The sequence below is a fragment of the Bombina bombina genome, chromosome 6 (genome assembly GCF_027579735.1).
Source record: "Bombina bombina isolate aBomBom1 chromosome 6, aBomBom1.pri, whole genome shotgun sequence".
NCBI classification, from domain to species: Eukaryota; Metazoa; Chordata; class Amphibia; order Anura; family Bombinatoridae; genus Bombina; species Bombina bombina.
In genome coordinates, this window is record NC_069504.1 from 28,883,651 (window position 1) to 28,901,722 (window position 18,072).

The 18,072-nt window shown below is 40.1% G+C and overlaps 1 protein-coding gene across 1 annotated transcript in view; it reads left to right on the top strand.

Annotated features, from left to right (window-relative positions):
• KCP (kielin cysteine rich BMP regulator) overlaps positions 1–18,072 on the top strand; it is a 565,655-nt gene that overhangs the window by 264,224 nt on the left and 283,359 nt on the right. The window contains 3 exon segments of the mRNA XM_053716343.1: positions 3,817–3,907; positions 12,221–12,320; positions 16,236–16,321. Coding sequence (XP_053572318.1) covers positions 3,817–3,907; positions 12,221–12,320; positions 16,236–16,321 — 277 coding nt within the window.

An 18,072-nucleotide genomic window follows, 5' to 3' on the forward strand; every position in this document is an offset into this window, starting at 1 on the left:
CAAGGTAGGGTGATCTTCAATGGGGTAGTGTTAGGTTTTTTTAAGGGGGTATTGGGTGGGTTTTAGAGTAGAGGTGTGTGGGTGGTGGGTTGTAATGTTGGGGGGGTATTGTAATTTTTTGTTACAGGTAAAAGAGCTGATTACTTTGGGGCAATGCCCCGCAAAAGGCCCTTTTAAGGGCTATTTGTAATTTAGTAGAGGGTAGGGCATTTTATTATTTTGGGGGCTTTTTTATTTTATTAGGGGGCTTAGATTAGGTGTAATTAGTTTAAACTTCTTGTAAAAAAAAATTCTGTAATTTAGTGTTTGTTTTTTTCGTAATTTAGTTTATTGAATTTAATTGTAATTAATTGTAGGTAGTTTAGGTAATTTATTTAATGATAGTGTAGTGTTAGATGTAATTGTAACTTAGGTTAGGATTTATTTTACAGGTAATTTTGTACTTATTTTAGCTAGGTAGTTATTAAATAGTTAATAACTATTTAATAACTATTGTACCTAGTTAAAATAAATACAAAGTTGCCTGTGAAATAAATATAAATCCTAAGCTAGATACAATGTAACTATTAGTTATATTGTAGCTACCTTAGGGTTTATTTTATCGGTAAGTATTTCGTTTTAAATAGGAATAATGTATTTAATTTTGTTAAATTTATTTAGTTTAATTTAAATTATATTTAAGTTAGGGGGGGTTAGGGTTAGGTTTAGACTTAGGTTTAAGGGTTAATACCTTTAATATAGTAGCGGCGACGTTGGGGGTGGCAGATTAGGGGTTAATAAATGTAAGTAGGTGTCGGCGATGTTAGGGCAGGCAGATTAGGGGTTAATAAAATTGAACTAGTGTTTGCGAGGCGGGAGTGCGGCAGTTTAGGGGTTAATACATTTATTAAAGTGGCGGCGATGTCCGGTCGGCAGATTAGGGGTTAATAATTGTAGGTAGGTGGCGGTGACGTTGGGGACGGCAGATTAGGGGTTAATAAATATAATGTAGGTGTTGGCAATGTTAGGGGCAGCACATTAGGGGTTCATAAGTATAATGTAGGTGACGGCGATGTCCAGTCGGCAGATTAGGGGTTAAAAACATTTATTATAGTGTTTGCAATGTGGGGGGACCTCGGTTTAGGGGTTAATAGGTAGTTTATGGGTGTTAGTGTACTTTTTAGCACTTTAGTTAAGAGTTTTATGTTCCGGCGTTAGCCCATAAAACTCTTAACTACTGACTTTTAAATGCGGTAGAAGTCTTTCCAGGAGAGGGTCTACCGCTCACTTCTTCCAAGACTCGTAATACCAGTGATAGGCAAGTCCCATTAAAAAGATAGGATACGCAATTGACGTAAAGGGATTTGCGGTAACCTCGAGTCACAGAAGAAAAGTGAGCGGTAGACCCTTTCCTGCCTGACTCGTAATACCAGCGGGCGTTGGGACCTCTCAACACTGCTTTTTAAGGCTAACGCCAAACTCGTAATCTAGGCGTTTGTTTGCTGAGCACACTAACAGGAAGTCCTAGCAATCAGAAAAAGTATTTCATTAATAAATTAAGCGCAGAATCAGTTGTATGCTGATTCTGCTACCCTTATTAATGGGACGGTAAAGTCAAAATTAAACTTTCGTGATTCAGACAGAGCGTCCAAATTTGCTCTCTTGAACAGTAAAGCTAGGTAGGTTCATTGGAGCACAGGAGTGTGTACGTGGCTATAGCAGTTTATGGCAGTAGTGCTTGTAACTAGGTATGCCATTGCTATAAACAATGTTTCAAACACTGCTGTCAGATGGCTTAAGAGACTTGCACGCACCTGAGCTCACCTAAGATTAATCTTTAAAAAAGGATACTAAGATAACTAAGCAAAATTGAGAATAGAAGAAAATTGAAAAGTTGTTTATAATGTCATCATCTATCCAATCAGCATTAGAGCAAGTACCTACCAGTTAATGAGCAATAGAGCAAGTACCTACCAGCCAATGTGCATAAGAGCAAGTGCCTTCCAGCCAATGAGCATTAGCAGGAAGTATCTACCATCCAATGAGCATTAGAGCAAGTACCTACCAGCCAATGAGCATTAGCAGGGAGTACCTACCAGCCAATGAGCATTAGAGCAAGTACCTACCAGCCAATGAGCATAAGAGCAAATACCTACCAGCCAATGAGCATAAGAGCAAGTGCCTACCAGCCAATGAGCATTAGATCAAATACCTACCAGCCAATGAGCATTAGAGGAAGTACCTGTCAACCAATGAGCATAAGAGCAAGTGTCTACCAGACAATGAGCATTAGAGCAAGTGTCTACCAGCCAATGAACATTAGCAGGAAATATCTACCAGCCAATGAGCATTAGACCAAGTACCTACCAGCCAATGAGAATTAGAGAATGTATCTACCAGCCAATGAGCTTTAAAGCAAGTACTTACCAGCCAATGAGCATTAGAGCAAGTACCTACCATCCGATGAGCATTAGAGCAAGTGCCTACCATCCAATGAGCATTAGAGCAAGTGCATACAATCCAATGAGCATTAGAGCAAGTGCCTACCAGCCAATGAGCATTAGAGCAAATACCTACCATCCGATGAGCATTAGAGCAAGTATCTACCAGCCAATGAGCATTAGAGCAAGTACCTACCATCCAATGAGCATTAGAGCAAATACCTATCAGTCAATGAGCATTAGAGCAAGTACCTACCATCCAATGAGCATAAGAGCAAGTGCCTACCAGCCAATGAGCATTAGAGCAAGTGCCTACCAGCCAATGAGCATTAGAGCAAGTACCTATCAGCCAATGAGCATTAGAGCAAGTACCTACCATCCGATGAGCATTAGAGCAAGTACCTACCATCCAATGAGCATTAGAGCAAGTACCTACCATCCAATGAGCATTAGAACAAGTGCCTACCAGCCAATGACTATTAGAGCAAGTACCTACCATCCAATGAGCATTAGAGCAAGTACCTATCAGCCAATGAGCATTAGCAGGAAATAACTACCAGCCAATGAGCATTAGAGCAAGTACCTATCAGCCAATGAGCATTAGCAGGAAATAACTACCAGGCAAAGAGCATTAGAGCAAGTACCTACCATCCAATGAGCATTAGAGCAAGTATCTACCAGCCAATGAGCATTAGAGCATATACCTAACAGCCAATGAGCATAAGAGCAAGTGCCTTCAAGCCAATGAGCGTTAGAGCAAGTACCTACCAGCCAATGAGAATTAGAGCAAGTACCTACCAGCCAATGAGAATTAGAGCAAGTACCTACCATCCAATGAGCATTAGAGCAAGTATCTACCAGCCAATGAGCATTAGAGCATATACCTAACAGCCAATGAGCATAAGAGCAAGTGCCTTCAAGCCAATGAGCGTTAGAGCAAGTACCTACCAGCCAATGAGAATTAGAGCAAGTACCTACCAGCCAATGAGAATTAGAGCAAGTACCTACCATCCAATGAGCATTAGAGCTAGTATCTACCAGCCAATAAGCATTAGAGCAAGTACCTACCATCCAATGAGCATTAGAGCAAGTACCTACCATCCAATGAGCATTAGAGCAAGTACCTACCAGCCAATGGGCACTAGAGCAAGTACCTACATGATGCTACTAAATTACTTTAAGTTTAAATTTAAACATTTTTTTTTTTCACAATTAGCATGAAAACCTGTCGTCATGTTTCACTGCTGCTCCGAATAAATAAATCTTTTTTTTTTATACAATGTCCCTTTAACAATTAGTTCATTGATCTTCACTCTTTGTTCTCTATAATTTTCCTCCTCTTCTTACCTTTGTATCTCTCATTCCCCCTCCTGTGTATCTTTTGTTTTTTGCATAGATGTGAGGGGTGTGAATTTGACTCCCGACTGATAGCTGAAGGTGAAGTATTTACCGCTGCCCATGATCCCTGTCTGAGCTGCAGGTGTTTGGTGAGTGTGGGAATCACAATCATTAATGGGTCTAATAAAGTTTAAGATGAGAGACTGAACCTCTACAGTAGGTTATTAATATGTTTCAGGTTTAATAAAACTCTACACACCAGAGATGGAGAAATGAATACATAACATTAATAAAACACAAACATAAACAGTCCAATCAACATTTTAATCCAAAACTAACTACAAGCGGTTCATTCCTCACCACAGAACATGGTAACTCTAAGAGGCCTATTTATCAAAGTGCCAACTGAAAATACGCTGGAATTCCGCGTCGTAATTGTCGCGAGATTGATCCGTTGTAGTTATTGAAGCGTCAAGATCCGCAAATGGTGAAATTTGTGATGTAACATACGATCCCGCGATCTCAATCCGACGCACATCGATGCGAGTTGAAAACCCGTGGAATTCAAGCAGAATCGTGTTCATTCGCCCTCCTATTCAACACTATTTGAAGCTCTTACAAAGTTATCAAAATTTCTACAGTTACGCTCTCGTCTTTTCCGACTCGGCATACCTGGTTTTTAATCCGCCACCCTTCAGGTCGCGGATGCCATAGAACTCAATGGGAGTCCGAAAACACAGAAAGCTTATGTTCGATGCTGGAAGAGAATGAAGTATATTACATAATAAAAGTAAATTAGAAACTTTATTAAAATGGTATATGCTTTCTAAATAAAACAATATTATTGCTCCACATTTGGTGCACTAGTAGATATAGGGATAAAAATGAAAAATACATTACTATTGATGTATTATGCTACAACTTTGTCTGAAAGTTGTAGCATAATACACAACATAATATAGCTAACTTCCTTATTATTTTTAAAAAAATCTATGTGCACCATGTTTAACCCATGTAATACAAGTCCCACTCTCCACTTCACGCCATATTTAACGCAACACTTTTTGCATCAATTATGACGCAAACTCCTAAATAACCCACACACTAGTGAATTTTTTTACCACTTTTGATTGGAATATGCATAATCACAGGATTTATGACATCAGCCAAACTGATTCAAATACACATTATAAACTATCACTAACAAAACAAATTGCTCGATACTTGTGTCATTGATCACTCATCAGAACTTGTAAGTGCCATTTGTTACATTGTGTATTATACTTTGAAAGTATGTATATGTGAAATTAGTATTAAAGATAAACATAGATGCTGACATTAGGACACACAGTGTAATATTTTAGACAAGGATTTTAAAATTCGAATGATATTTGATTCAATAGAATCTTAAGCTGATAGCTCAAAGGGCTAGCCCACCTAACATTAAACTGTCATGATTCAGTTACAGCAGAAATTAAGATCACCTCTTTACTGGCATGCTATTTTTAGTGTATTTCTTCCTTCTCTTGAATTTCTTTTTCAGTAAGAAATGTCATCGTATATGCCAGGCCATTTTATAACACTTGTGTAGGGGTGGTTTTTAAAAATAGATTGCAATCAGGAGGGGTTATACAGGTGCAGAGAGAAGCCTGGCCCAGCTCTTAAAGGGACAGGAAACCCCAAAATATTCTTTCATGATTTGGATAGAACATACAATTTTAAACAACTTTCCAATTTACTTCTATTATCAAATTTGCGTCATTCTCTTGTTATCCTTTGCTTAAGGAACAGTATTGCACTACTGGTGGCTAGCTGAACACATTTATTTAGCCAATCAAAAGAGACAAATGTGTGCAGGCACCAATTAGCAGCTAGCTCCCACTAGTGCAACTTAAATTTTTACTTTCCTATCCCTTTAAAAATATCCATTGATTGCAAATAAGTACATATGATACTCTGATTACATGTTATATTCGTAATTATTTCTGCTCAGAATAATAATACATTTACAATATATACATATAGTGGTATAAATAAACACAGAGATATGACAGACAACATTGTTTAGAACAAAAAAAAGGAACTTAGGGACATGTAAATATGTTTGCAAAAGATTTCTGACATAACACACACACACACACACACACACAAATATATATATATATATATATATATATATATATGTGTGTATATACATACTAAACTATGTATGTCCAATATTAAAAAGAATTCTAATAATTCACTCTCCACTTTGCACCAAATATGTCGCTACTTCCTATATTCGCAATTAGTCCTACTCAGAAAAAGAATACATTTACACTATATACAATAATGTGCTAAAGAGAAATGTGCTTGTTCGTGAACAGTAATGAAATGGTATAAACAAAGTTGGGAAAAGCTCGAATAGCCGCGACATCGATGACAGCTAGTTAACAGTCCGATGCTCTTCGCACCATACTTGACGCGCAAGTTTTTGAGATCGTATTCAGATCCGCGGCCGTGATGTTTGGTGAGCGTATTGACGCCCGTGAATGCAACATAGTTGATGCTTTGATAAATATCCCCATAAACCTAAAAGATGAGTACCCATAAGAACCTCTCTCCTACAGCATCAAACAGGTACCCACAAATTCACCCTACCACAGCATGACTTAACTTTACGCACCACCCAGTGGCCTCCAAACACCATTTCTGATATTAAACATCTGGAGACCTACCTCACCGAGGTTGGCTCTGTAATGAATAAAAACATTCACAATTGGGGGACGGAGCCTACAGCTGTTTCGGTTGGACGCATTTGAGAAGATCTCCAGATAATATTTGCTTTTTCAGTATTTAATTACTAAAATTATCACCTAATTACCAAATATCTTTGACCCTGAGAGACTTTGGATTAATCTGGAGGATCAACTTAAACCACGGACCTACCTATGCTCTTCAGCTAGATGCACAGCATTTGATTCCAACTTCCCTGTGGATTTGAGTGTATGAGTGTCGGGCCAGCTGCATAATCCCCCCCCCCCCCCAGGATTCTGGATTAGTGCGCAGTGTAAAGTACTGCATTCAGAATACTTAAATACATAATGAATACTTCTAAGATGGGACCCTCTGAAGTTAATATGTTGACAGAGATCAGGGGCATTCTGATGGTGCATATGTCAAGACTGGAGCGACATTTACTTGCAGTGTGGTGTAATGCTGATGAGCATAATCAGCAGAGTAATGTGATCATGGATTACAGTGATAAAGACAGCACAGAAGAGGCAGAATGTATGGGAAACATATGTGCCCCTTTGGTAACATCGGATATAACAGCCATGAGGAGTCAAGGATTGAAAGAGATCTGCTGTGAACAACTGGGAAGTGTGAATTTAAACACATGTGACATACCGGAGCTATTTACTGCCCTAGGCGGTTGGCCTGATCCAAGAAAGAAAGCAGTGGCTATGGCGAAGCTGGAAAGTGATTCTGAAATGGCGACCGTCACAGAAATCAAGCTCAAGCAAGACGCTTCTGATACCACAGATGAATATGAGAGCAAGAGTCTAGATAGCAAAGATGCAGAGACAACCTTTGCGTTACAAGAAGAAGAAAACCCTTATCAACCTCAGCCGCTAGGGACTTCTGAAATTTTTGAAAATGAGGGCGACACACCTACCTGATCAGCAGCATATTGATTTGCTGCTGGAACCCACGTGCAGATCAGTTGTGGCGACAAACGACCCAGGTGTGGAGGAGAGGCATGTCATGACACTGAACCACCCGGTGAGTGAGGCAAACACGACCCACGTTATTATGATCGGACATACAGCAACGGATGGCAGTGTGAGAGAGACCAGTTTGATGCTGCATTTTAATGCAGAGAAAAGCAGACAGAGGTTTCTGAAACCTGTTCAGATCATCACGAATAATTTTATTCAAGCCGAACAGGATGACCTGATGAAACATCCACCTTGTTACTCACTCCAGCTGGATATCTGTAGCGGAGCACAGCGATCTCCCCAGACAGTCTTATGGAACTATCCTACAGATCGGACTTACCAGGAAAACCTGCTGATCAATGGGACTTTAAAATATGAACATGATCACAGAGAAATCTCTGAATTACAGAGGTCCGGAGTGGACAATGTGTGCTTTACTGGGACTTCTGTTTGAAGACTCTTAGTCAGACCCCTGAAGTTCTGATATGGAAGACATATTGTGACTCCAGTGCCGATTGTTTTACTCGCTCATTTCCTTTGTTGCATTCCCCTTCCTTCTTGGTTCCAGAGATATGAGGTGGTGCATGCTCCCTATTGGGTCTATCTATTAACGTGTCAACCGCAAATACGCCAAAATTCCGCATCGTAATTGTTGCAAGATTGATCCAACCTAGTTATCAAAGCCTACAGACCGGCAAAAGTTGAAATTTGTGACGTATCATACAATCCGCCGGTCTCAAGCAGACGCAGATCGATGCTTACTTCATTACAGATGTCCCGAATACACATTCGACTCTGACACTTTTTCAAACGTATCAAACTTTTAACAGGTACGCTTGCAGCTATTCGGACGCATAGTACCTGGTTTTCCATCCGCCACCCTGGAAGCCGCGGATGCCATAGAAATCAATCGGAGTCGGAAAGCAGCGAAAGCTTATGTTCGATGCTGCAAGACAAAGAAATATAACCCATTGTTTTCTATGGTAGAAAGCAAGTAACGTTTACACCTAACACCCTAACATAAAACCTGAGTCTAAACACCCCTAATAAAATGTATTACCCCTATTTCGCCACTCCACGACATCGCCACAACCTAAATAAAGTTATTAACCTCTATCCTGCCGCTCCCCGACATCGTCGCAACCTAAATAAACGTATTAACCCCTATACCGCCGCTCCCCGACCCCGCCGCAACCTAAATAAACATATTAACCCCTAAACCTCTGGCCTCCCACATCAGCACCACTAACTAAACCTATTAACCCTTAAACTTTCAGCCTTCCCACATCGCCATAAACTAAATTAAGCTATTAACCCCTAAACCTAACAAGCCGCTAACTTTAAATTAAAATGACAACATCCCTATCGTCAAATACATTTTAACTTACCTGTAGAATTAAAATTAACTATTTTAAACTATTAATTAACCTACCCTAACTATTATCCTACAATTAAATTAAACTACCAATTAAATAAAATAAATTACATATTAAAAAACCTATGTTGGAGCACGATGTATGGAAGTACTTCTGATTACTGTTCATAATAGAATTGTAAAATGTTTATTTGTGACACTTAAAACCTCAATAAAAACTATAAATAAAAAAAAACATTCCCGATTTCCTTTCAGTTTCAATGGGATTTACAATGCAGCCCTCAAGCCTAAACAGAGGATACAAATAACCTTAATAACATATTTTTCTGGAATTCTCTTATTTTTTTATTCGCCCAAGTTGATGTCCAAGAAAGTCTACGTTTTATTTCACACCAGGCTTCCACCACACCAGGAAATATCTCAACCAGCTTCCCAATATCTACCAAGTGCTTCTGATCATGAAGCTCGTTATTCCCTCTCCCAATAGAGTATATCACAACCTTGTCTTTCCAGCACTAAATCGGTCAGTAACATAATGGCTTCTTCTGCTATTTAGCTAGATTTACCCTTCAGAGATGGTGTGCTCTCCCCATACCCATAGAATGCGTGCATGTACTTCTACAATTCCCCAGTCTTAGCCTGCTCTTCATAATACTGGTACCATAATCCCATCATACCCTGTCCACAGCAGTGTGACGATTTCTAGCTAAATACCCATATCTCTATTCTCCCCGCGCATCTTAGGGCAGATGATCAGACTCTCTGATGAAACTGTGCGTCATACCCCCACCAAAATACAAAAATTCTAGTAACAATGGGTGACGTTCTCAAGTTGAAAAGTAAAAGTTCTACAAGTACATATTACAGAAGCACTTTATTACAGATAGTGGTTGATTTATACAACAGCTTTAGAAGTGTTAAAGGGACAGTATACTCCAGGATTTTTATTGTTTAAAAAATATAGATAATCTCTTTATTACCCATTCCCCAGTTTTGCATACCCAACATGGTTATATTAATATACTTTTTTACCTCTGTGATTACCTTGTATCTAAGCCTCTGCAGACTGCCCCCTTTTCTCAGTTATTTTTACAGACTTGTATTTTAGCTGATCAGTGCTGATTCATAAGTAACTCCACAGGAGTGAGTACACTGTTATCTATATGGCGCACAAAAACTAGCACTGTCTAGTTGTTAAAAACTGTCAAAATGCAGAGAGGCGGCCATCAAGGGATTAGAAATTAGCATATGAGCCTACTTGGGTTTAGCTTTCAACAAAGAATTCAAAGGGAACAAAGCAAATTTGATGATAAAAGTAAATAAAAACGTTGTTTAAAATTGCATGCCCTATCTGAATCATGGAAGTTTAGTTTAGACTGTCTTTTTAAGGGCAAATACTGTATGGAAATTCAAGGATGCCTCAAATATAAATAATGCTATAAGAATTAATTCAATTTATACCCAGAAAGAAAAATGGACAGAGTTGAACGTTCTTTTGTTTCTTATTTGCTGTCTAAATCTATGTTTCTGTTACGCACATGGAAATATAAAGAGACGCACACGAGTGTAGGCCCAATGCAAACACATAAATAAGTACAAATACCCTGTGTGCTGCAGACACCATCCCTGCCAAGAAGTGGTTTGGGAATGGGAAGGGTTTTCTTGGCACACGGAGATACATCAGAATATATTCAGCTGGGGATCTATTACATTTTCTTCCTACTTTGACACAAGAGACACAATCATTCCCATATGCTAATGTCTGAATATCACGGCCAAGTAATAATGTCACATTTATACATTTGCATGAAGTATTTAGCTTTTGCAATATATCCTAACAAATATGCACAGTACTGGAACTGAGCAATGTCCAGGAACTATATCCAAACCCATCCTACATGTGATCTGTGTTTGCCCTGACATCCTTAGTGATCTGAGTTTTATGATATAACTAATCCCTGAAGCATTTCTGAAACAGTGAACATCTGCAAACATCTTCATGATACACAAATATTACAAAACAATCTATTGGGTACTAGCGCACTCTTGTGTGACATTTATACTGAATTTGAATTTTTGAGACTGCTGAGTTTATACTTTAGTGAATAGAGACTTTAAACAAAGAAAAAAGTCCGGTTGGAGTCCCAAAAATGGAGTTTAAAAAGCAAGGCTTTATTCGGTAAAGTAAAAGTTCATAACAGGAAAAATAAGACCGGTTGACTGGTCTTACGCGTTTCGGTGTAGTGCCGTATTCATAGACCTACATTGCAGTGAGTCAACCAACTTTAAAAAGGGGCTGCTATGCAGCCATTGGATAGACAATCGGTGGTATGTTAATTTTCTTAAAGTGTCAACACCCAATTAAAAGATCAAAACCCAATGAAAGATGACATCCTTAGAAAACATTTTAAATAATGGAGACAAGGCACATGAATACTTTAAACAAACAGTTCCTTAGCAATAAATTTTAACACATTAAGTATTATTACATTTAGATCTTGCGGGTATGTGGTACTCTTCCCCCTAATTGGAATGTGCAGTTATTTTCTTATAGTACCAAATCAACATCAAATAACAATGATTGAGTATGTTGAATGTGCTCATTTCCTAAGAGTAATATGGATCGACAAATACCAATCCTGACCTAACATCAAATAAGGATAAAAATGGTGAACAGCTAGATTACTTAAAACTAGTTTATTAATAATCGTGTGAAAGGAGACCCACTACAATTTAATAGACTCCACTGGAATATATGGGTGGAAATTAGATATCTTCATTAAAAGGTATCTTTTGATGTTTAAACAAGAAAAAGGGGTATATACGAAAATAATGGAATATTAGAGTATATGATTATTCCCAAAAATTGAATGGAGAGTTGGTTGGGTGTTATTTATTTCTTGTACTCAGACAATACAATGTAGTGAGCCTGCCTGGGTAAATCTATGCTACTCACTGTATGTGTAAAGGTATTTATACATAAAGGGACAGCAAATTAAAAATATAACTTCTGTGAGTCAAAAAGGGCATGTCATTTTATACAACTTTCCAATTTACTTTTATTATCTAATTAGCTTTTTTGTGTTATCCTTTGTTGAAAAGCATACATAGGTAGGTTCTGAAGCTGCTGATTGGTGGCTGTACATATCTGATTGGCTTATCTGATGTGATTAGCTAGCTCCCAGTGGTGCAATACTGATCCTTTAGCAAAGGATATCAAGTGAAGGAAGCAAACTGGAAACTAGAAGTAAAATGGCAAGTTTGTTAGAGCTGCATGCTGTGTCTAAACCATGAAACAGTTTGGGTTTGATGTCCTTTTAATATTATGTTAAAACATTGTCCTAGTGCACAGTTTTATTTTTCTATCTCTCTCTATTTCCTGGGAGGCTGGAGAAGTGTCATGTGACCATCTGGACAGGCGATGTCCCTCTGCACCGTGCAGCCATCCAGGAAAGGTCACAGGACAGTGTTGCCCCACGTGTGATGGTGAGATAACTAACCCACAGCATTCTGGGTAAAGTGAAATATGAGGGGTATAGACAGATCTGTGAGAGAGGAGGGGGTATATAGAGAGCTGTGAGAGGTGAGATGCTATATAGAGGGCTGTGAGAGAGGAGGGGGTATATAGAGAGCTGTGAGAGGTAAGAAGGTATATAGAGAGCTGTGAGAGGTGAGATGGTATATAGAGAGCTGTGAGAGATGAGATGGTATATAGAGAGCTGTGAGAGGTGAGATGGTATATAGAGAGCTGTGAGAGGTGAGATGGTATATAGAGAGCTGTGAGAGGTGAGATGGTATATAGAGAGCTGTGAGAGGTGAGATGCTATATAGAGGGCTGTGAGAGGTGAGATGCTATATAGAGGGCTGTGAGAGAGGAGGGGGTATATAGAGAGCTGTGAGAGGTAAGAAGGTATATAGAGAGCTGTGAGAGGTGAGATGGTATATAGAGAGCTGTGAGAGGTGAGATGGTATATAGAGAGCTGTGAGAGGTGAGATGGTATATAGAGAGCTGTGAGAGGTGAGATGGTATATAGAGAGCTGTGAGAGGTGAGATGGTATATAGAGAGCTGTGAGAGGTGAGATGGTATATAGAGAGCTGTGAGAGGTGAGATGCTATATAGAGGGCTGTGAGAGGTGAGATGCTATATAGAGGGCTGTGAGAGAGGAGGGGGTATATAGAGAGCTGTGAGAGGTAAGAAGGTATATAGAGAGCTGTGAGAGGTGAGATGGTATATAGAGAGCTGTGAGAGATGAGATGGTATATAGAGAGCTGTGAGAGGTGAGCTGGTATATAGAGATCTGTGAGAGAGGAGATGCTATATAGAGGGCTGTGAGAGGTGAGATGCTATATAGAGGGCTGTGAGAGAGGAGGGGGTATATAGAGAGCTGTGAGAGGTAAGAAGGTATATAGAGAGCTGTGAGAGGTGAGATGGTATATAGAGAGCTGTGAGAGGTGAGCTGGTATATAGAGATCTGTGAGAGAGGAGAGGGTATATAGAGAGCTATGAGAGGTAAGAAGGTATATAGAGGGCTGTGAGTGGTGAGATGGTATATAGAGAGCTGTGAGAGGGGAGATGGTATATAGAGATCTGTGAGAGGTGAGCTGGTATATAGAGATCTGTGAGAGGTGAGCTGGTATATAGAGATCTGTGAGTGAGGAGGGAGTATATAGAGAGCTGTGAGAGGGGAGATGGTATATAGAGAGTTGTGAGATGGGAGATGGTATATAGAGAGCTGTGAGAGGTGAGATGGTATATCGAGAGCTGTGAGAGGTGAGCTGGTATATAGAGATCTGTGAGAGAGGAGGGGGTATATAGAGAGCTATGAGAGGTAAGAAGGTATATAGAGGGCTGTGAGTGGTGAGATGGTATATAGAGAGCTGTGAGAGGGGAGATGGTATATAGAGATCTGTGAGAGGTGAGATGGTATATAGAGAGCTGTGAGAGGTGAGCTGGTATATAGAGAGCTGTGAGAGGTGAGATGCTATATAGAGGGCTGTGAGAGAGGAGGGGGTATATAGAGAGCTGTGAGAGGTAAGAAGGTATATAGAGAGCTGTGAGAGGTGAGATGGTATATAGAGAGCTGTGAGAGGTGAGATGCTATATAGAGGGCTGTGAGAGAGGAGGGGGTGTATAAAGAGCTGTTAGAGGTAAGATGGTATATAGAGAGCTGTGAGAGGTGAGATGGTATATAGAGAGCTGTGAGAGGTGAGCTGGTATATAGAGATCTGTGAGAGGTGAGCTGGTATATAGAGATCTGTGAGAGAGGAGGGGGTATATAGAGAGCTATGAGAGGTAAGAAGGTATATAGAGAGCTGTGAGATGGGAGATGGTATATAGAGAGCTGTGAGAGGTGAGATGGTATATAGAGAGCTGTGAGAGGAGAGGTGGTATATAGAGATCTGTGAGAGGGGAGGTGGTATATAGAGATCTGTGAGAGGGGAGGGGGTATATAGAGAGCTGTGAGAGGGGAGATGGTATATAGAGAGCTGTGAGAGGGGAGATGGTATATAGAGAGCTGTGAGAGGGGAGATGGTATATAGAGAGCTGTGAGAGGGGAGATGGTATATAGAGAGCTGTGAGAGGTGAGAGGGTATATAGAGAGCTGTGGGAGGAGAGGTGGTATATAGAGATCTGTGAGAGGGGAGGTGGTATATAGAGATCTGTGAGAGGGGAGGGGGTATATAGAGAGCTGTGAGAGGGGAGATGGTATATAGAGAGCTGTGAGAGGTGAGATGGTATATAGAGAGCTGTGAGAGGTGAGATGGTATATAGAGAGCTGTGAGAGGAGAGGTGGTATATAGAGAGCTGTAAGAGGGGAGGGGGTATATAGAGATCTGTGAGAGGGGAGGTGGTATATAGAGATCTGTGAGAGGGGAGGGGGTATATAGAGAGCTGTGAGAGGGGAGATGGTATATAGAGAGCTGTGAGAGGTGAGATGGTATATAGAGAGCTGTAAGAGGAGAGGTGGTATATAGAGATCTGTGAGAGGGGAGGGGGTATATAGAGAGCTGTGAGAGGGGAGGGGGTATATAGAGAGCTGTGAGAGGGGAGGGGGTATATAGAGAGCTGTGAGAGGGTAGATGGTATAGAGAGAGCTGTGAGAGGCGAGGGGTATATAGAGAGCTGTGAGAGGAGAGATGCTATATAGAGAGCTGTGAGAGGGGAGGGGGTATATAGAGAGTTGTGAGAGGTGAGATGGTATACAGAGAGCTGTGAGACGGGAGGTGGTATATAGAGAGCTGTGAGAGGAGAGGTGGTATATAGAGAGCTGTGAGAGGGGAGGGGGTATATAGAGAGCTGTGAGAGGGGAGGGGGTAAATAGAGAGCTGTGAGTGAGGAGGGGGTATATAGAGAGCTGTGAGAGGGGAGGGGTATATAGAGAGTTGTGAGAGGGGAGGGGGTATATAGAGAGCTGTGAGAGGGGAGGGGGTATATAGAGAGCTGTGAGAGGGGAGGGGGTATACAGAGAGCTGTGAGAGGAGAGGTGGTATATAGAGAGCTGTGAGAGGAGAGGTGGTATATAGAGAGCTGTGAGAGGGGAGGGTGTATATAGAGAGCTGTGAGAGGGGAGGGGGTATATAAAGAGCTGTGAGAGGGGAGGGGGTATATAGAGAGCTGTGAGAGGGGAGATGGTATATAGAGCGCTGTGAGAGAGGAGGGGTTATATAGAGCGCTGTGAGTGAGGAGGGGGTATGTAAAGAGCTGTGAGAGGGGTGGGGTTATATAGAGATCTGTGAGAGGGGAGGGGGTATATAGAGAGCATTGAGAGGGGAGGGGGTATATAGAGAGCTGTGAGAGGGGAGGGGGTATATAGAGAGTTGTGAGAGGGGAGGGGGTATATAGAGAGCTGTGAGAGGGGAGGGGGTATATAGAGAGCTGTGAGTGAGGAGGGGGTATATAGAGAGCTGTGAGTGAGGAGGGGGTATATAGAGAGCTTTGAGTGAGGAGGGGGTATATAGAGAGCTGTGAGAGGGGAGGGGGTATATAGAGAGCTGTGAGAGGGGAGGGGGTATATAGAGAACTGTGAGAGTGGAGGGGGTATATAGAGAGCTGTGAGTGAGGAGGGGGTATATAGAGAGCCGTGAGTGAGGAGGGGGTATATAGAGAGCTGTGAGTGAGGAGGGGGTATATAGAGAGCTGTGAGTGAGGAGGGGGTATATAGAGAGCTGTGAGAGTGGAGGGGGTATATAGAGAACTGTGAGTGAGGAGGGGGTATATAGAGAGCTGTGAGTGAGGAGGGGGTATATAGAGAGCTGTGAGAGGGGAGGGGGTGCATATAAAGATAATTCTACGACTAAATGGGGAGTATGAGGGGGAATTGCAGGGCAGCTCTGGTTGTTCAGTAGATACTGTGAAGGGGGGGACAGAAATCCTCAACTCTTTATTCCTCTCCTTACAGTGTGTGACTTTGAGCGTGTGCTGTACACTGACGGACAGACCTTCAGGCCCCCCGGACATGGAATTTGCCTGCAGTGCACATGCAGGGTGAGGAGTGTTACAGTCTAACTTACTCTCTTGTGCTGCGCTGGTGACCTCAGTATCACAACCTCCTCGCTCAGGACTAGAACTCATTTTATGCATCTGCTTGTAAACAGCAGTAATTACCATGTGAGGCTCTTGTGGTTGCAGCTATTCTCATATGGTTTAACTTAACAAACATTTTGGCACAAGATTACGTTCTGTTTCTTAAGTGTGCATGATGTTGCTTTTAATAGCATAGATTTAATTGAGATTGTTTTTTTATTAAACATAAACAATAAAGCAAAAAATGGCTAAATAACCATAATTTGTGACAATGAACCAAAACACATGGAAAAGATAAATAAAAAGTACACACAAACACACACATGTATACACACATATATCTGTACACACATATACACACATATATCTGTACACACAAACACACACATGTATACACACATATATCTGTACACACAAACACACACATATATCTGTACATACAAACACACACATGTTACACACATATATCTGTACATACAAACTCACATGTATACACACATATATCTGTAATATCTGTACATACAAACACACATGTATACACACAAATATCTGTACACACAAACACACACGTTACACACATATATCTGTACACACAAACACACACATGTTACACACATATATCTGTACATACAAACTCACATGTATACACACATATATCTGTAATATCTGTACATACAAACACACATGTATACACACAAATATCTGTACACACAAACACACACGTTACACACATATATCTGTACATACAAACACACACATGTTACACACATATATCTGTACACACAAACACACACATATATCTGTACATACAAACACACACATGTTACACACATATATCTGTACATACAAACTCACATGTATACACACATATATCTGTAATATCTGTACATACAAACACACATGTATACACACAAATATCTGTACACACAAACACACACGTTACACACATATATCTGTACACACAAACACACACATGTTACACATATATCTGTACACACAAACACACACATGTTACACATATATCTGTACATACAAACATACATGTATACACACATATATCTGTACATACAAACACACATGTATACACACATATATCTGTACACACAAACACACACATGTACACACATATATCTGTACATACAAACACATGTTACACACATATATCTGTACATACAAACACACATATATACACACATATATCCGTACATACAAACACACACATGTATACACACATATATATGTACACACAAACACACATATATACACACACATATATCTGTACATACAAACACACACATGTACACACATATATCTGTACATACAAACACACACGTGTTACACACATATATCTGTACATACATACACACATATATCTGTACACACAAACACACACATGTATACACACATATATATGTACACACACATGTATACACACATATATATGTACATACAAACACACATATATACACACATATATCTGTACATACAAACACACACATGTATACACACATATATCTGTACACACAAACACACACATGTATACACACATATATATGTACACACACATGTATACACACATATATATGTACATACAAACACACATATATACACACATATATCTGTACATACAAACACACACATGTATACACACATATATATGTACACACAAACACACACATGTATACACACATATATATGTACATACAAACACA